This window comes from Myripristis murdjan, chromosome 17 (genome assembly GCF_902150065.1).
Source record: "Myripristis murdjan chromosome 17, fMyrMur1.1, whole genome shotgun sequence".
In the NCBI taxonomy this organism is placed as follows: Eukaryota; Metazoa; Chordata; class Actinopteri; order Holocentriformes; family Holocentridae; genus Myripristis; species Myripristis murdjan.
In genome coordinates this window covers 24,795,871-24,815,888 of record NC_043996.1, presented here as the reverse complement: position 1 = coordinate 24,815,888, position 20,018 = coordinate 24,795,871, and the positions used below count along the sequence as shown (strand labels likewise).

Sequence of the window (20,018 nt, the reverse complement as noted above, 5' to 3'; positions counted from 1 at the left end):
AATAATTACAATCCTAAACAGTGCGGCTGAACCTTAGAACAGACTCGCTTACTTCCTTGTGCTTTGCTACATGTTTTAAATTTTTATCCGTATCAGTATCAGTCACTTCTGAGCTAAAATGCACTAATTAATTTTACCCTAAAGGGTTTTGTGAGGTCAACACATCGAGCTATGCATGACAAAAATGGATTTCCTCCAGACAATGACAATGCGTCTTTGACAGAAAACCACAAGGAAGTAGTTTGGATCCACCTGTCAGCCACATTCCCACACACACACACACACACACACACACACACACACACAGACCCGCCCACTGCAGGATGCTGTAGGACGGACCCTCCCACTGCATCACCTTTAGCATCACCACAGACCTGGACTGTCAGAGTAACCCGGCAGGCTTCACACACACACCACACACTCACCGAGAGAGAGAGAGAGAGAGAGAAAGAGAGAGGAAAGCAACCGTCAAAGAAAAACCAAAACAAATCCACCTCAACAGCTGATTTTCAAAAACACAGGTAAGTCGGTCAAGAAAATGAACCTGAGAGACGTGATCAAAGAAAATTTTTATATTTCTGGGTTTGTTTTTGCTTCACTTTATAGTTTATGTACCACAATCTGTGATGAGACACTTTGATTCTCCATGACAACTTCTTTTACTTCTTGTTTAACCAAAACAAAAGTAATTAGTGAGAAAAAAATGAGGATATTTTGAATTATATATTTCTGATAAATAAGGTTAGTCTCAGTGGAGCTTCGAGCTGTATACAAATCAACAAAATTGTACAGAACTTGTGTTATTTGGGCTGTTTCCATGGTTATACTAGTATTTGATTCATCAGTTTACTTAAATATGAATCAACCTAAAGAATGGAAGAATGATTTTATATGTGAAGATGAAAATGCATATTAATTATTGATAGGATCCACAACAGAATTTGAACTTTAAAGATAGTATATTGATGATAAAAGTACAGTAAGTGAAAGTGTTATTGTGGCTGTTTAAAGGCACTGAAAAACCTCGCTTTTTTGTTTTTTTTGTACTTTATTTTCTCTATAAATTTACTTTTCATCCCGGCAGGAATGGAGCGAGGACTGATCTTGTTGGCCGTGACCCTGATGGTCTTCCTGGCGCCCGGCGTCCACGGCACATCTCATTTGACCTTTGACAACACCACAGAGGTAAACTCCTTTTTGATACTCTCAGCTCAGCTCCACTGTGACCTTTACAGCCCGAACAGGAAACAAAGCTCTTCCTCCGTCGTTGTTTTCTTTTTTTTTTTTTCGTCCTTTGCTTTGCTGACCTTCCCAGTTGGTTTAACAGCTTAAAATTACTCTGAAAAAAATCTTCAAAATTATGACCGGCTGCTATCGAAAAAGGCTGGAAGAGTAAAGTGGAATAAAACAACAGCATACTAGCAGCTGCCTATTGGGTGGTGCCATGAGGCGTTGTGGGGTTTTGTTTCATTAATTTTTGACTCACAAGCACATTCAAAAGTAAGAGAGAGATTAAAATAAATAAATAGCAGGGTAAATTCTCCATTTTGACATGATATAGCAGGTAAACACAGGTGGCACTGATTCAATTAATTAAGCTTCCAAAGCATTTTGTCAGACACATTCTCAATATCATTAATAGTTTTTTATTTAGGGATGCATGATATTGGTTATTTGCCGATATCCGATATGCCGATATTTTGGCCAATGCCAATACCGATAACGATATATGCAGATATTTTTTCCACCTAATTGCTGTGGTGGAATTAACATTTTATTATGCCTACTCTCACTGTGAAGGCCAATGCACAATGCTTTTCAAAATGTACACAATCGCTGGGCAAAATAAGAGCACTGTTGTGACCAGAGCAGATTTGATCTATTTCTCTTATCAGCATGTCATATCGGTAGAAATTTTCATTTCAGGTCGTTACCGGTAATGTGCCGATATTATCATGCATCGCTAATTTTATCACCTATATTTGAGCGTAAAGTTGTTTTCATAACCCTGTGACAGACTGGGAGTGCAAACCCAATTCTCCAACTTGCGTCTCCTAGGTGAACGTCACTCGTGCCGGCTGTGGAACGAAGAAGCTGTGTGTGGAGACACCAGACGACTGCGACCCCGCCAAGAACAACTCCTGTCTGTTTGGCTCTCTGCAAATCATGAACACGATGGCTCCCAACGGCTCCGACCTGGCCGTCGGGCTCCAAGGAAACTCCTCTGGATACGTCGCCCTGGGACTCGCTAAGGACCCTTCTCAGGTACACACACACACACACACACACACACACACGCACAAACACACACAAACACAGGGTATGTGGCATAGGAAAAAACTATTGAAGACTAATCTTTTTGAGTAAAACAGGAGAGAACACGTACACCATCATCATCAACACCTTCAACAGATAAATCCAGAAAAACAGATAAAACATAAGAATAAGAAAGGACAGATATGCAGATAAGACACATTAAAATTAAAATTAAAGGTAAGATGCTAAATGCACAATGAAGAGGTATCTCTCAAACATGTGAGGCAATGGGTTCCTCATGTCCTCACCAAAAGATACAGTGTTTTCCAGGAACAAGAAATAATGAGATTTTATTTAAAAAAATAAATAAATAAATAAAAATACATACATACATACAAAAACAAACAAACAAATAGATAAATAACATTTTGGTTAATTCTTTTTAAATTCATGGTTAAATAGTGTGAACAAATGGGTTCCTCATGTCATCATGACCAAAGATGCAGTGTTTTCCACGAAGAAGAAATGATATTAAACAAAACTAATACATACATTCATGGTTAATTCATGGTTAAATAGGGGAATATTCTGGCATGGAAACTTTTTTGGGGCTTCGATCGCCGTCCTTTTTCATTCTGGAGTTTCAGTGGGAGGGGCTCTGAGGCCTCCTGGTGTTACTGAGGGCAAAAAGATTGATAATATTGTTTGATGCTCAGCCATGTGCTGCTTTAAAAACTGGTAAAATAATTTAAAACTGAATTCCAAAGTGGACGTGGAGCCTAAGTGGTGATGCCAGGGTTGGTCGTGTTGGTGCAGTGTGGTTTATGCGCGTGTGTGTCATGTATGAAAGGGATGTTTTGAAGAATTATTGGAGAGAGTTAACATCACCCTCTTATGTGAAGCCCACGGGGACTCCTCTCTACATCCCCATGCCTTAATTCCCTCACACACCTGTGGCAGGTAGCAGCCCCTTCCTTTGATACCCTCGCTCTCAGGTGACTTTAGTTTTGTTCCGGTTTGTTGGCTTGGCGTGGTCTTTCTTTACCTGGCAGATAAAATAAGCAAATCTTGTTCTGCAGGAAATCGTTTGTTCTGAGATACTAACATAACAATGAAGTGAACTTCAAACCTTACTTTCGAATTTCAAGTAGAGCAAAGTGAAGAGAGGGAGTGTAATTTGTTACTTATTGCTTCCTACATTTAAAAAAAAAAAAAAAAAAAAAAAAAAAAAAACTTAGCACCATTCTCCAGGTCTTATTATCCTAGTTTTAAGATTGTGGTGATCATTATGATTATTTTGCCCCTTGTGTTAAGTGCACATCACTTTACAGGTTATAATTATCCCACAGCCACAAATGTCAGAACATCTGAAATGACAGCGATCTTTTCCTTTTGTGCAATTTCTCATCTTAATAAGAGACCTGGAAATGTCTCAATTCTGTGTTAGAGCCTTTGATACACACATAGAAACCCATGTACACACAGACATAACAACAGTTTCAGAGCAACATGAACACAAACACACACACACACACACACACACACACACACACACACGCATACACACAGCAAACAAGGAAACACATCCATGCATGCAGTCGGGGAAGTAGAGGCAAACATGAATGCACAATGTTTGCTCAGGCATAGCTGAGCACAGACTAACACAGACAGAGACAGACAAACAAGAAAAGCTGGAAACTGAACTGTGTGATGTTAAGAAGATCACTGTTGTTTTCATTTCATGGATTAATGTGCTCCTCCTCTGCTCTCTCCTCAGGGTTACACCATGGTTTTCGTCTGTGGTCAAAACAACTCCATGTTCTTCTTCCGCACCGGTCAGACAAACAACAGCGCCAACAGCACCGCCTTTATGGCCAACGAGAGGGTGAGGCCTTCCCTTCCCCTCAGTACCGTGTAGAGAGGGCGTTTAGGAAACTGCCTGCAAAATAAAATAAATTTAAAAAAAAAAAAAAAAAAAAAAAAAAAAATGAATGAATAGATTTTAAAAATTTGTGATTAAAAAAAAAATGACCGTGGCAATGTCTCCATCAGTTTATGCACAATCATGAAAGGATATATGGTAAACAGCAGGGGATTTGAACAGCCATACCAGAGCCTTTAATATGTTCTTGTATATCAACGTGTCAGTTTGTTACCATGAAATCACCATTACCAGACTAATTTTATTTTTATGTATTTCGTCTAAATATGTACTTTTAAAACATTCTAGACATGGTAAAAAATTCTAATGATGGATTTTTTTTTTCCATTCAAAGATTTTATGAAACACTGTTAATAACAAGGGTGATAATAACAAGGGTGAATAAAAGGGTGAATTTTAGTAGATAAAATTGTTATCTTATTACTACATTTACCATTCAATGACAAATCAACCATTTGTTGAAAATGTTTTTAAACAGTTAAATAATCACACCCATGAATTTATTTTAGCATATTTGTAATGGAACCAAAACAAATTAGATCAAAAGGTTTTTTTTTTTTCATGGCAGGAGTCAGTTTTATTTACAATGGCTTTTCATCATTGGCTTTACCATAAAATGACAAATCAACCATTTGATTGAGCATGTTTTTGGAAAATTATTTGACCTTTACTTAAGTTATTTATTATGAATAAAGATTCATGATTCTGTTCACTTACATCTCTAAAACCATAATATTTTGAGAAAATATGCTTACCTGCAAAAAATTAGCCGAACAGACTCCTCATCTCTGATGCAAATTTTCATTTGCTCAATCCCTAGGGGGCAGCAGACTATAAAGGCCTGCTGCTTTCAGACACTGTGCCATCTAGTGGATTGTTTCAGCAGAGCGTACTTCAACCGAGTGGTAGAGATGACTCAATCAGATTGATAAGTTTAACACAGTTTTCATCAACATGCAGTGGATGAAAATGTGCTCTACCAAATGGTCAAGCAGGCAGTTAAAGGGTTAACCTCTGAACGTCTTGATGAGCAAAGTGAATGAGTGACCCTCATTTATCCAACCTCCCTTAAAAAAAAAAAAAAAAAAAAAAAAAAGCACATACTTCCATATTTTAAAAAATTACTTTTTTGATCCCCTCTGTGCAGAGAGTGAAGGATATCCGAGGCTTAGTGAACGGCTCTGTGATCCGGTGTGAGTTCACGGTTCCCTCTCTGAACGCCTCCAGCACCAAGAGCGTCGACCACACCTTCTACGTCTTCCTCGCGATTGGAGACAGCGGTACGTGGCCATTTTTGATCAATAACATCATTTTCTCTGGCGAAGGGGAGGTAGGAGGGCATGTGGAGAATTAGCTGCTCCCCAAACACCCATCATTGGCTATATGTCGACCAAAACACCTGAATAAAAATAAAACAAAACACACAAACAAACTGACTGAATCAAATAAATGACCTCAAAATCTGCACACCTGAGGCCAGACTGATCCCACGGCAGGCTTAGGGTTAGGGTTAGGGTTAGGGTTAGGCTCCAATGTTAACGACAACACATGCTGTAACAGTAACAATGAGATGCCCACTGTTTCATTTTGACTGTAAAGGCACAGTTCACTCAAAATAACAAATCTGTTTTCCTCAGTGCGGCCTATCCATCCGCATACTTTAGATTTGGTGAGGTCTTCCCTCTTTACTGTCACCCCAGTATCATGATGCTGGAGGGGTGTAGCTTTATTTAGCTGAAATCATCAAAAATTTACATGTGAAAAACACAACAGCAACAAGTCTTTTCAAGAGCAGTGACATGGATCCTGGAATAATCCACAGCTGTCTGGTTAGACAAGATTTTTGGGGAACTATTTGCTGCCGAAGTACATTGGCAAGCTGTATCGATCCACCCTGAAGGAGTATTCATGAATTCGGAGCGGGCAGATAAATTTTGTCAGTGTTCTTGTGGAGTGAATAGAGAGAATGTCTTTTTTTGTATGGTTTGGGTGAACTGTGCCTTTAAGTGGATACGCCAACACACCCTTAAAGAGAAACTTTACATGTTCCCGCTGTTGTGTGTGTTGTTTTGTCCCCCAGCTACTATTGGAAACATCAACTTCATCCTGAAAGCGGGTCGTCTGAACTTGGCCGACCCGGCCAGCAACATCCCCACCACAACGGCACCCACCACCACGCAGGGCATGTCTGGAGGAGCCGCCTTCCAGCCTCATGGTAAACCGCACCGTCACACAAGACCCTGCAGATGCACAGTTACACACCCATTTCCTGGGCCCATTCACACCCAGAACAATAACTATAAATATAACCATCAGCTATAAACGATATATGGTTGCTCAAGCGATGACAAGCAACCAAAGCATGTTTTCTTTCTTAGAGCTTTAATTTGATTGGTTGAAAATGATCCTTTTTGTTATTGCATATTTGCTGTCATGGCACCACAGGCACTATAAGCAATATAAATGTCATGCGGTTGTCTTTATTGATTCAATTCTAGGTTGTAGGAATGCTCTGATATATATTTTTTGGAATGTTTAGGCCAACACCAATATCTGATATCTTCCCGTAAATCAATACTAATGCCAACATGCAGTTTTGTGTGCAAAACTGTTGCAGGGACTGAACCTGTGACCTTTCAGTTACAGGACAGTCTTTACCAGAGTTACAACACTGATAAAATCTTATCACTGATTAAATATACTCCAACTTTCACGTCTTAATTCATGCTTAAAGATGGAGAATCAAGATATTGGACGCAGGTTAAAGAAAGAGGCCGTTTCCATTCAGTGCGTCTTTTCTTTCTCTCCCAGCTGTGCTCCTCCTGCTGGGTATCCTCATCTGCACCGCCATGCAGAGAGTCTGAGAGACACCAGGGGCGCTGTGACGAGGATACAGTGAAGTCAGTTGCATCGGAATCAGTGCTGACCGACTCAGTATCAGAAATTAATAAGTGTCAAATATCTAATTTTTATTGTAGGTTATTGAGACATGCTGAACAATGTCTTTTGTATTACACTATAGGCTAGTGTCATGAACAGCATCAAAACTGTAGCTAATTCAGAGAAGCTCAGAGTAAACCTGGGGTCAGATGTCATTTACAGAGACTTTTAATGATTTTAGTTTTAGTTTTTAGTTTTAGATTCAGACAGAAAAGTATTGGTCAGTTTGGTCCTCTTCTGTCACTGGATGCCAAATCTCCAACTTTCAGACGGTGTTTTCTGTCAGATCTGGTTCAGACTGGTTCTGAGATGGATTCTTATGAAAAATCTTGACAGGCAATAGACCTTAACTTTCAAAACCACCGAGGTGATGTGACACTTAAACTGCTTTTGGGAAACCCTTCCCCACTGCCAGAGTATTTATAGGCAATAAATACTATGAAGTCATCACAAGATGAGTGATTGGCAACTACATTATGCAGTTGATGTGAAAGCAAAATCTGTGTTGTGAGGGTTAAGTCCTCAGCCAGTGAAAACTTAGTAAATGCTACTGTTCAATAAAGTTGAAAAATAAAGCTGAAAAAGAAAACCTCTGTGTCCGTAATGAGGTGTTTTTTTTTTTTTTTTTTTAGCGTCACATTGTACACCCACTCACTTCAACCTTAAATGCACCACAAAACCACAGTGGCCAACTGAACCACCACACTTAAAGCTCATGAACCTTTTCGGCATGACTCGCTGATTGCACATTTGCTCAGTTCTCGGCTGGCACAGTTTAATTAGTCAACTATTCAGTAAGGCCTTGACAAGCTGAGGCAGGTCTGACTGGTGCCGAATGACTGAACAGATGTCCATCCCTGTGGGCTGGACTGGTTACTAAGGTGCCAGATTACTGAGATTACCAGTTAAAATAAACTTTGGATCCTCCCCTTTCACAGCTAGAGCAAAAACACCCATCTTGTGCTGTTAAGATACCGCACACAAGTATAAAAATGCAGCCGAATATCGACATCTACTCACAGGAGGTATATCATATCTAGGCTAGATAGCTGGTCTGCCCTCAAGTCATGTGAAGTTGTAAAAAAACAGCTTTGTTTAAAAAAAAAAAAGTTGTCCCACCTGGCTTTCAAACCAGTTACATAGTTACCACCAACCTATGACCCTCAGTGCAGGAGAGGAAAACCAAAGAGCATCTGTCATTTATTACATCTATTCTTGTCATAAAAATGCACCAACTACGAGTGTCACTTATTACAGACAACACATTTAGTCATAGCTATGTGTTGAAATATAAACTGAAGGTGCACAGTTCCCATGGATTCTCTCTGCGCTATTTGACTGAAACCGTCAGGAAGGAGGAAGTGCTATTATTAAAAAAACAAGCCAGTAAAACTGGGTTGGCAGTGGACTAGGAAACTGAGTGACTGTCAATTCATCAATGATATCAGTTCCATCTCTGTTTCAACTTACGGAAATACATTCCCTCCGAATTACGCTGCATAATTCCTGGAAAAAAAAAAAAAAAAAAAAGCAAAACAAAACAAAACAAAACAAAACAAAACAAAACATGTCCAATTTTAATATTTTATTGCAATTTAATTCTTTACAGTTGAAGAGAAACTGAATAGTATAAAAAACAGTGACATGAAAATATTGAACACACAAGGTCAAACAAACTTCACATCCTAGAAAAAAATACAAACTTAAAAACATTACCAGTCTTTTGTGGCTGAAATATCATCATCACCATCATAATTGCATTAAGACATTTCAAGCTGTGGTCTCTCTGAGAAGATTAGTGTCCATGTTCCTGCCTTCTGCTGGACAGAAGACAAAAAACAGCTCAGTAAAAGCAGAAATAAACCTACAGCTACCTATTCCTGTTCCATTGATACATCCGGGAAAAGAAAAACGACAACACAACTAAAAATGAAAAACGGGCCAATCAAATGATGTGCTGGACAATGGATCACGTGTGGGGTACGGTACGCCATGCTTGTGTGTGTGTGCGCGCGCGCATGTGTTTGCTGCGCTAGTGTATCCGCGATGTGGGTATTAAAACAGGAGTCCAAGTTCCCACTGGAAGCCGTGTGGATGCCGCGACACGTCTGTCCGTTCAGTATCTAGGAGTCCTCTTCACCGTTGACGCTGTCGCCTTCATCATCACCCTCCACATGTTCCCCTTCCTCCTCCTCCTCTTCTTCCTCTTCCTCCTCCCTCTCTTGACTCTTCACCTGAAGAATTAGATAAGCATTGGAAAAAGCGACAGATCATTATCAAGTAGAGGTGACTGGTAGAAAGAAAGGAGCATTCAAACTGCAGTGAGGTGCATGGAATAAAAAACATTTATTTACATACAGGCTGTCTACAGGTATCACCAAGTTCAATTTCATGCTTTTAAGACAAATTTTAATCAAATTTAAGTCCTTTTTTTTTTTTCCCACAGAACTTGGGATAATAAGTAAAAGGATTTTCTTGGATTTCTCTTCATGTATGACAAGTATAAAGTTAATTCGGTTGATCTGGAACACTTAAAAATGCATGAAGGAAATCATCAGGAGTTTACTAAACAATGAAACATTGAATTCTTGTCATTGTTAATATTTATTTTAGTTTTAAAAAGAGTGGCCATTATCAGCCTTCAAATTTTGGGGGGGTCAAACTCCCTGACACCCTCTGAAAGGTCAAAACAATTTTACAGGTGGTTAAAATCTGCCAGTGGTTTGTAGTTCGGGCAGCCCTGTTCCAAGTTAGTCCCTTCTCATCTCTACATTGTCAGTTTTTCTGTCTCACCTCCTCCTCTTCCTCCAGCAGGTCTCCCTCCTCTTCTTCCTCCTCTTCAGAGTCGTTGAGCTCCTGGCTCTCCCTCTCTCTCTTCAGCCCTTCCTCCTTCTTGCTGCTGGGGTGCTGGGGCGACGTCACCTCTCCTGGCTCCGTCTTCACATTTTTCGCTTCTGCTGAACAAGACAGCACAGGGGTAAAAAAAAAAAAAAAAAATCTTAAACGGGGGAACTTGAAGAAATTCCCAGAGGAAAACACTTAACAGTGCACTGGCATCAACTGTTGCAACACAAGAAGGAAAGTAATGTCTTCAAATCTCTCTTGTGATTGTGTTCAAAACCCTGTGAGAAAAGCCCCGTGAACAACCAACAGAGAGCGCTAGATGTTGTTTTCTGCGTTACAGCATTTCTGTTGTGTGTTTCCTCCTACCTGACTTCTTGCTGTGGTCCTTCTCCATGCGCTCCAGGCTCTCCAGCAGATAATCCACTTTGCTTTTAATCTGGGACAGCTCCCTCTTGATGGTCTGCAGCTCGTCCACTTTCACTGGAGAGAGATGAGAGAGCCAAAGAGAAAAAAAAAGAGAATTCTGGATGAGCACCTCAATTTATGTTTAAGAGACTGAGACAAAGCATATCTCTAAATGATAAAAATACAGCTTGAACACACACAGCATCTACCAAATAAACATAGGACCAAGCTGGGGGTGACTGCAGCGATTTGGTTACACACTGTCTCTTCACCATCCAGTTCGGTATAATCAATAACACAGAGCAGGCACAGGAAAGTGCTATATTGTGTTGTTTCCAACATTTTAGGATCACTCAGCCTCTGCTGCACACAATGTGCACAATGTGTGTGTTTGGTCATTAAATCTGAAACTGTAGTTTAAATCATCTAAGGAAGCAACCCATATCCTGGCCATATATCCCATCCAAACAGTCTACATGCTGAAACTCTTGTTTATGCAACATCACAACTCTTATATATTCTACTTTACTGTGTTATTTCCATTGTGTCAGCTATTTATTTTTGATCTACTGATTTCATTTTTTTGGGCCACTGCAGAATCTATTCCTTTGTTGCTACAATAACCCAGTTACCCCCAAGGTGTCACCGTGAATCTAATTTTGTACTGTGAACTGTTGATAACTGTGACACTGACTTGTTCTGGATGAGGAGGTCCTCTGGCTGCTCTTGGAGGAGGAGGAGAAGCTGGTCTTGGTGCGTCGGCTGCCTCCTCCGCCACTGATGCTGACCCGCGGGCGCTTGGACGGGATCACGGCCCGCGACAGGGGAGGAGGGGGAGGGGGCACGCGGGATGGGTACGAGTACACTCTGGTATCAAAAACAGCAGATCAGTACAAACTTATTGAGTGACTTTGGTCGAGACTTGAATACAACAGAATACAGAGCCATGGTCTATATGCTGCTTTTCATTTTAAAATGAGATTTAATGGCACGGCAACAAAAATTACTCATTTTTCTATTGCTTGCTTTTTATTCCATATTTTAAAAAAGTTCATTCTGGCCACATGAGGTACAACAAGCTGATGTGTTCTGCTATTTAATGCCTTCAGAGATGTGACTGAGTCAGCACTGACTCGTTGATGAAGCACACTTGTCATCATTTCAAAAATTAAATTATCACTCTGACAACATGTGTTACATGCTCTTGAATCTGTCATCCAAGTTATACAAAAAAAAATCATTTGTAGATGTTTTATTGCCAAAAGGATTGCAGGACAAATAATTCAAAAGAGAGACAAAGAGATCATTCTACTCACCTGTCGTAGTAATCTCTCTGAAAGTCATAGTCAAGGTCAAATGAGGAACTGCTGTCCAGGAGAAAAATAACATAACCAGTATAAAGGAAGGGCAATGACAGATCAAAACTTTATTTCCAAGATTTTCTCTCTTTCAAAACACATTTTTGCATATTTACTTAAAACTTTCATGTTTCCTTCAACTTTGGCTAAAGCTCTTTGTACCAATTTTGAAGTGCTGTCTAAAACCAGCAATGATCAGATTGGCATGGCATCATCATCATGCTGCTGACTGACCTGTACATGTCTCCGGCTGAGCGCTTGGTCGTCTTTGACCTGTGTGGTTTGGGTTCTCCAGCCAGGTTGATGTCTAATGAAGAGCAGGGGAACACAGGGAAAGCCAAGATTTTAGATTCAATCACTTCAGGAACTGGACCTTCTTTAGAATGTGTAATTCTTTCGTCCTGAAATGGTACGTGCATCCAGTCATTAAAGAATCATTTTGTAATTATTTCAAACTACAGGATTAGACTGATAATCCTAGGAGTTAGGGCTGGTTCATATGGGCAAAATTAAATATCAGAATATCTTTGATAAAATACCTTGATTATGAATATCATGGCAATACTGTAGGGACAACTATCTGTGCTTTCCTAAGATATTTACACACAAGATATTTCTGATAGACAATCATTAGTAATAATGGATATGATGACCAAACAGGAGGGGGCAAATAATAGAATAACTACAGCAAAAAAGAATAAATAAATAGATTAATTAAATAAAATAAAAAATGCATTTCTTCTGCCATGTCTTTACTGAATTTTATTTTATTCTGAGTTTTATTTCCTTTTCGTGTATTACGTCAGTTCACCTTAATGCAGATTGCATGGTCCTTCCACTTCAAAGTTTCTAAGTATATTAATATAATTAAGCTTTCAATAAGCAAAACATAAACTTGATTACAAATATGGTCAGCAACAACGATTACCTAATGTAAAAGTATTAAAATCTAAATAATAGTAAATCGATAAAATCTAATTCCAATAACCATCACTCAGTTCAGCCGGCTGAAACTGAATCCTTACCAAGCACTTGTCCGACAATCATTTTCCCATCCTCCCCGGCAACAGCAGCTCGGGCGTTCCTCTCATTGGAATACTGAACAAAGGCGAAGCCCTTGTGGACAGAGCAGCCCACGATCCTGCCATACTTGGAGAAGATGGCCTCCACGTCGGCCTTGGTGACCAGCAGAGTGTTGAGGTTGCCGATAAAGACACGGGAGTTAAGGGAGCGCGGGTCAGTCTTGTTGGTGACGTTGCTGGCCATCAGGCTGGAGGTGGTGGGTGAGTGACTGGCAGGAAGACAGTTGGGGAGACACAGTTTTAGTACCAGAATGATCAACACTCACCCTACAAAAATACACTTGTAGTGCCCCGGGATGTTCCCACTTGTAAGTGCATGTAGGATGAGCGTGAAGCAAGGCACTGATGGGTTTAAGTGTGCATGATCCAAGCTTTCCTTGGAAAACTAAATCATTCAAACATTAAATAAAAGTTGAAAACATTAAGCACTGGGGACAGTGACTGACTAGGAAAGGGCTGTAGCTTTAAGCTCATTATAGTGTTTTATTCTTCGATTAACAGGTGGCATGTGTCCACAACAGCCTGAATTTGGATGCCCTCTTAATATAGTCCAAGAATATTTATCTCTCCTTCTGTTACTGGTACAAAAGTTTGGCTGCATGACAGTTTCCCATTCATTCAACACCCATGATCTGAATGAAAACTGTATAAATGTCCCCACTGATGAGAAAAAAATGTCACCAAAAACTCATCTCATCTAATTACTCAACCCAAAAAACTGGGTGACAGCAGTCAAATTAGGTTAGACATTGTAACATAAGCATCCATGATAAAATGCCACTTAAAACTACAGCATGCCGCAACGGCTGCTGATCATACAGTTTATTTGGGATCAAATCCTGGTTCTAGCACCAAAACATTTTCCCACCTCCAGGTACAACCGCCACACGTGGACACAATGCATTACAATTGCAGTCTTCCCCTTTTACTGGCAATTTTCTGCTGCTGGATTTAAGTGATGTGTTTCTGCAGTTACTAAGAAGTAAATTAAAACCTTGCAGTCCAAATTTAACAGCACATGATTTGTGTAGTTGCTGTTTTCAAGGACACGCTACGCTCGATGCAGTGGATTTTGTCCAATTCATTGTAGCACAATATGGTATGCTACACTGTATAACACAGGAAAGAGAGTCACTGGGAGAGAGATTAGACCATGCAAGGCCTTACACCAAAACCAAAAATCACAATGCATACAAATAAAAGGTTTCCCACAGTCACCTAGACAAAAACTTCAAAGACATTTCAGTGATTTATAAAAAGGTCTTGTTTCAGTGTTATTTGGTATATTAAATAGGCCTGACAGATGTCTTTTACTTAAACTCGTGATCTTGTCAAGAAATCACTGAAATCATTAGCCTCATTGTAAAACCATTTCCAACACAAATGCCCATCAGTTTTTCTCAGGACAGTGTTGATCCAAACAGAGAAGTCCAGGAAAATGAGGCACATTAATGAGTGTTGCTGCTAAATGTATATCCAAATAAGTAAATAAAATGATTCAAGCCATCCATTAATTTTCAAAACCTTTCAAGGCCTTGTTTTCCCTCAAAAGCCTTCAAGGATTTTAAAGGCCTGTGAGAACCTTGGGAAGAACCTCAAGTTAAGTCTCCTGCAACAGCAAATATCAGTTCCTGCACTCCCATTTGTGTGTGTGTGTGTGTGTGTGTGTGTGTGTGTAACACAGGAGCTATGATCTGTAATACTGTTATTTGATGCTGTGACTTATGACTTTACTTATCCTATATGTGTTGGGCCTAATATGTGGCGTATAATGAGTTTAGGGTCCTGTTTAACTCAATGGGTGAAGTATGGCACTAACATTGCAAGGGTTAGGGGGTTTTATTTCCACTTTGTCAGGATTAAAATACATGCAGTTATGTTTAAGTTCCTAAGTACCTCTCTGGTCTGGATTGCTAGACTAAGACTGGGGTGCTAGGATGGATATATGTTGTAAACCACACACACTATCCTTCCTTTAATGGAAGAGGCCAGGAAAAGACACAGACGCTGAGTAAAACTAGTGGTCTAGGTGCATTTAGGGAGTCAGGAGTGAGCCCTGCTGCAACAACAGTGAAAACAGTAGAGGCATCAACAGTGACCCCTGCTGACAGAGGGTTGGAATAGTCATCACTCACTCCATAGCGTTTGTGTGCAGGCAGGGATGTCGTCTGTCTGCTGTTTGACACTGTGGGCGGGGGTCAGTTTGGTCTACAGCGGCACACTCTCAGAAAGTTGACCTTGATGTTCGCCCCCTCGTGATTTATACTGAGGTGACAGAAAACACACCTCAGTCAAGCTGTACAGGGTTATCTTGCACCAAGTCTTACCTGGTCGGAGTGCGTACAGGGTCGGGTGACGATGCAAACACAGTAAGACGGCTCCACAAAGACGTATTCACTTCCACGACATCCCACCACTACTAGCTATTTTGGGACACTGACCTAAACCCACTGCAGTCTTGAGTGTAAGCACCACCAACTCAAACACTATTTTTTGTTCCATTACATATAAGCTATGAGAAGTGACAGAACTAGTATGATGGACAACAAAAATACTGGTCTTGATATTTACTATAGGACCATTACACTTTTTAAGACTTCAAAATCTGTGTGCTGGGCCAATCAAAGCATGCGAAAAGACCTGCAAAGAGAACTGTTGCTAAATCCAAAATGGATAGAAATTCGTTTAAATAAGCTCAAATTGGCCAACACTGTTACATTTAATCAAATTCATGACCTTTTATCATCCTTAACCAACACAATTAACAGGCATCCAAAACAAAACTGCACTAAATGAGAAATATGAGGTAAGCCATGTTTTGATGAAAAATATCCCTCCCATGTTTGCAGTCATCAGTTTAACTCAAGGGCCCTCTTGCCACAATTGTGTGTGAGAGAGAGAATTAGATGGTTCTTTAATATGCTGGGAATAAAATTCAAGTTGACAAATGTATCAGTCAGAAAACACCACTTCCATAATCAAATTCGTGTAAATTGGGCTTCTCAAGTCCATGTGTTTACAGTTTTGGCATGGGTTTTTCATTCATTTTAGACTGAGAAATTGTGTGTGTATCTGTGTGGGGGGTAATTTGGAGAAATCAGACACTGGATATCTTACATCACCCATTAATCATTAAAGCTTGAGACACTTATTATGATTCGGTTTATTTTCCTTTAAAATTATATTCAACAGGGATAGCCTTCAAGAAACTGTTTGCCACGACTTTATTGTGAAATGATAAACTTCATACTAAAGTTATTCACTGTAATTTGCAATTACAGCTAAAGATAAGGAAAGGTGATATGCATATGACAATAACTGGGTAACTTAATTATTTACAAAGATTTGTCTAATGGATTAAATTCTGCAGTTCATCTGCACTTAATGTCTGTGGAAATTAGGAACAGAATCATTTGACAGCACTTCTCATCTTTCAGATCTATTCAAAGAGGAACATTTCTAAGATGTGTCCATTTGTTCCTCAGGATGCATTACGACTGCTTATTTCCCCAGAATATGTGAAGACTGATTTAATATGATGGCTTCTATCTACATAATGAAACAATAAGGCCAACAGCCTCCAAGCTCAGACATGAAGATGAAGGAATGACTCAAATTTGTGGATCCAACAACAGCCAAGATAAAAACGCATCATGCTCTTTCAGGAATATAAACCTTTAATTAATTACTTAATGAGATGTGATATTTGAATGTGACATCACTGAGGCCACAGGCAGTCCGAAAGTTCCCACATTGAGAAAAGGAAAAAAATCACTGGGGGAAAAAAACCTATTCTTGAAAAAGAGAGCTCACTGAGCCAGGAAGCAGAACCAGAGGATGAAAAACGACCTAAAGTCATCCACAGCGCAGCAGGCCGCTCCACAAGGCCTCCACAGCGCCACCTGCAGGTCCGCTGAGAAACACAGGCCTGTGTCAGCCTCTGGGCTCACCGCCGGCTAGACGAGCTAGCCAAAGACCAACTCAAAAGCATAAAAAAACAGAGTGTTCAGAGCATCTGACTTGACTAAAATGATCGAGTCCATCATATCGTATTTAAAAACTACAATGAGTAATGAACCAGGTTGGAGCATTTCATAACAAACAATCTAGCGCTAACGTTAACCGCCAGCTAACGTTGTTAACTAAGGCTAGCAAGCGGGGTGGCTGAAAGGCGTGCCAAAAACAATCCCATCCATTAAAAAAAAAGTCTTTTCAGTGGCTGCTAAAAAATGGAAAGCTTGAAAAAAAAAAACAACCTCAAAAGAAAATCGCTACTACAAGATGTCCAAGCCGATGTATTTCTGAAAATCGCCATTAATGTTGGTGTTTGCAGGGGGGATGAGCATGTCCGCCGTTCAGTTAGCTGCAAGCTAGCTAGCTAGCTTAGCTAACTCGCTAGCCAGCACATTACGTTCTTTCCACTGGCAAAACAGAAAAAAGCACCGTTGAAAAAAAAAAATAAAAAAATAAAACAAAAGCTCAAAAACAAAGAAAAAAAGGAAGGCAAAAATGAAAAATGTCTGGAGACAAAATACTCACCACGACCTTTAAGAGTAAAATGGGCTGCTTTCAGTAAAATCGGTCAAATTGTTAGTAAAGTCGTCCTTTGGGGAGAGCAGTGGTCCAGTCCTGGAGTCAAAAAGCGGGCTAGCTCTCTTTTAGCCACGAAGCTAATGGAACGTCAACCGACGATGGCGCAGTCGTCAGCGCGGACGCTGCATTTTAAATTTGGGGCCGACCGAGTGAGCGGGGCTTAGCGCTGACTAATGCAGCGGGCGGAAAACACCACCTACCGGCGTGGCGTGGTAACTTGTGAACACGCTCACCTTTTGGAAAATAAGAGTCCGCCCTGCAAACCACCGGAAATTTGTGCTTTTATTTTTTATTTTTTTTATTTATTTGATTAAATTCAGGTCAAGCCCATGAAGTAAACATGTTGCATACACTTTTCATTAGAGGAGATTCTGTAAATATACTTAGGTGTAAAAGTAATATAAAAATAAGTTATAATGAACAACAAAAACAATAAAATAAACAAACAAAAAAGAAAAGAATCAAACAAACAAAAAACCTTGAGGGGCTGCTAAATAATTGGAGAATATTTAAAATGTCTGAGTAATTTAATAATGTTTGCCGATTTATGATTTGTAAGTTTTATATTTTCAATAGGTGTCAAATGTGTTTTAAAATCGTAATCTTAAAAATATAAGATGAGGGCAATTTTTAAAGCCAAATCATTTTATGGATAGTCATATTTAGCCAAAACAATAATCAAATTAGTTTCAAGTTTCATCTGTTGAAAAATTGGGATTGATAAACATGAGTAATATATCAGTCTTTTTTAGAATGACATTTTTGTATAATTTTTTTTTTGGAGAAATTATTCCGTAGATCCAGCCAAAAAGAAGTATATTTTTATTGCTTCAGTAAGAAAATAGCATTATTCAGATAGAAACACCATAAAACAAAACAAAATACAAAATTTCCCAGTAGTAGTCGGGCATCTTTAAACAGACCTCCATCCTCTGAACGTCCCTCCATACTTCTGCATCACACTTGTGATAAAATTAGTTATCAAATACTTATTTTAATATCAATCAAGAAGTATTTTCCTCTGCATGCCTGCCAATAAGGTTTTTCTGGTTGTAGATAATGTCCATCATGTTTAGTCCAACTTGAATTCACCTTTCCAGCAGGATACATGTCATTTTTTGGCAGCCAAACTGTCCTTATGTGTGTTTTTGAGCTCTTTGAGGGCAGAAACACAAATTAAGACTGATCACAGGAGAATGAGGCTGTAAGCTTCTCAGAGCCACAGTAGCCTATAATATTTTTGATCCTTTTTTTTTTTTTTTTTTTTTTTTGGAGTAAACAGCAATTTAAAAAAGAAAAAAAAAATCAGACTGGCTTCTGCAACTGAAATGGCCAAAGATGTGGGTGTCATAATGGTGAAAGCTGAAAGGAAGAGGTAATCTGTTGGATTATAGGGCCAGGCATGCTTTAAATTAGAGAGCAGGGATTATGAGAGAGAACCCTAGCCTGAGCCCCATTAAAGCAAATGATATCATCAAAGAGCTACATGGTGGATTTCACTTTTCTACCAACAAAATTTGACCTTTACAATGTAAAATAACCTCCAAACAGCGTCTGTTAACTGCCAGTTTGTCCACATCCAAACACACACAGCAACCCTGTAGATACATATTATATCAAATCAACAAGAATAGCCCATTTTTCAACAAATCAACAGAATAAATGAGAAACAAAAAGTTTAATATACACAGATAAACACATATAGTACTTCAGAGAAAATTATCTATGTATACGCACATTCTAGCTCCTGTAGATGAATGAGGATTATCAGGATTTTATTACATTTGTGTTAAGAATGGGCACATCAGAGGGCAGAAATGATGTTTTTTGAGTCATTGTGGACCTGGATTTCCTTTTTAGTCATGGAGTGCATTTGATAACATTTTTGTTTTATCAGGTATAGTGGTGGAAAAAAGTTTTCGGACACCCCATGCATTTGTGAAATATTGCATTAAGAATCTCTCTTAGGTCTTCAAGTGCAATTTCTTTTAGTACAGTCACAGCCAAAATACTAAACAAATCCTAAAAAGCCATTAAAAACTTAAAATTGATTGGTTCCATAAAAATACATAAGAAATTTTGAGTATTGAGTCATTTTGCTACCAGTGATGAAGGTCGTTCTTTTTATTAAAAGACACAATTTTTGTTGCCAAGCTTCGTGTCTATGTAAAGCCAGCACATTTGAAAGTTCTTCAGACATAAAAATGGCTAAAACAAGGAACCTAACGCAGGAAACACGCCTAAATAAAGATTCTCAGCCAGGAAGGGTACAGCTGCCGCCAGATAGCCAGGAAGAGTAGATGCAGTCCTTCAGCAGTTGGATACACTCTGCAGAAATACAGACGAACCAACAGCTTGGAAGACAAACCAAGATCTGGGCGTCCAAGGGTTTCTTCAGCAAGAAATGACCGCATCCTGATCCGCATGTGCAGGCAAAACCGCCAAATGACATCACAGGAGCTTCAGCAGCAGTGGTCAAAATTAGGTTAAATTAGGAATTGTTTAATGGGATTTCAAAGTCCTCAGGATTAATTCCTTTATTCATTTACATAGGCATGTCATCATTAATGAAAGGACTTGAGTTATAGTGCGGTACCA

General features: G+C 39.4%; 2 protein-coding genes across 6 annotated transcripts; one reads left to right on the top strand and one right to left on the bottom strand.

The window, feature by feature from the left end:
- Positions 1 to 488: 488 nt before the first annotated feature.
- On the top strand, positions 489 to 7,727 carry LOC115375918 (putative ferric-chelate reductase 1). The gene is made up of 7 exons (XM_030075520.1): positions 489 to 521; positions 1,085 to 1,185; positions 2,059 to 2,265; positions 4,034 to 4,141; positions 5,346 to 5,478; positions 6,279 to 6,413; positions 7,010 to 7,727. The coding sequence occupies exons 2-7, from the start codon at positions 1,087 to 1,089 to the stop codon at positions 7,060 to 7,062; spliced, it is 735 nt and encodes a 244-aa protein (XP_029931380.1). The 5' UTR covers positions 489 to 521; positions 1,085 to 1,086; the 3' UTR covers positions 7,063 to 7,727.
- A 981-nt stretch (positions 7,728 to 8,708) lies between these two features.
- On the bottom strand, positions 8,709 to 17,565 carry LOC115375145 (heterogeneous nuclear ribonucleoprotein C-like). Of its 5 annotated transcripts, none has more exons than XM_030074495.1 (9): positions 17,367 to 17,565; positions 14,963 to 15,092; positions 12,771 to 13,036; positions 11,980 to 12,052; positions 11,704 to 11,751; positions 11,082 to 11,254; positions 10,349 to 10,462; positions 9,932 to 10,095; positions 8,709 to 9,372 (listed from the first exon to the last, which is right to left on the bottom strand). In XM_030074495.1, the coding sequence occupies exons 2-9, from the start codon at positions 14,965 to 14,967 to the stop codon at positions 9,262 to 9,264; spliced, it is 954 nt and encodes a 317-aa protein (XP_029930355.1). In that variant the 5' UTR covers positions 14,968 to 15,092; positions 17,367 to 17,565; the 3' UTR covers positions 8,709 to 9,261. The 5 variants fall into 5 exon arrangements, with proteins under 5 accessions (XP_029930355.1, XP_029930352.1, XP_029930356.1 ...); XM_030074492.1 differs by having other exon boundaries at positions 11,704 to 11,754; positions 17,367 to 17,562; XM_030074496.1 differs by having other exon boundaries at positions 9,932 to 10,092; positions 17,367 to 17,556.
- Between the last annotated feature and the right edge of the window lie 2,453 nt (positions 17,566 to 20,018).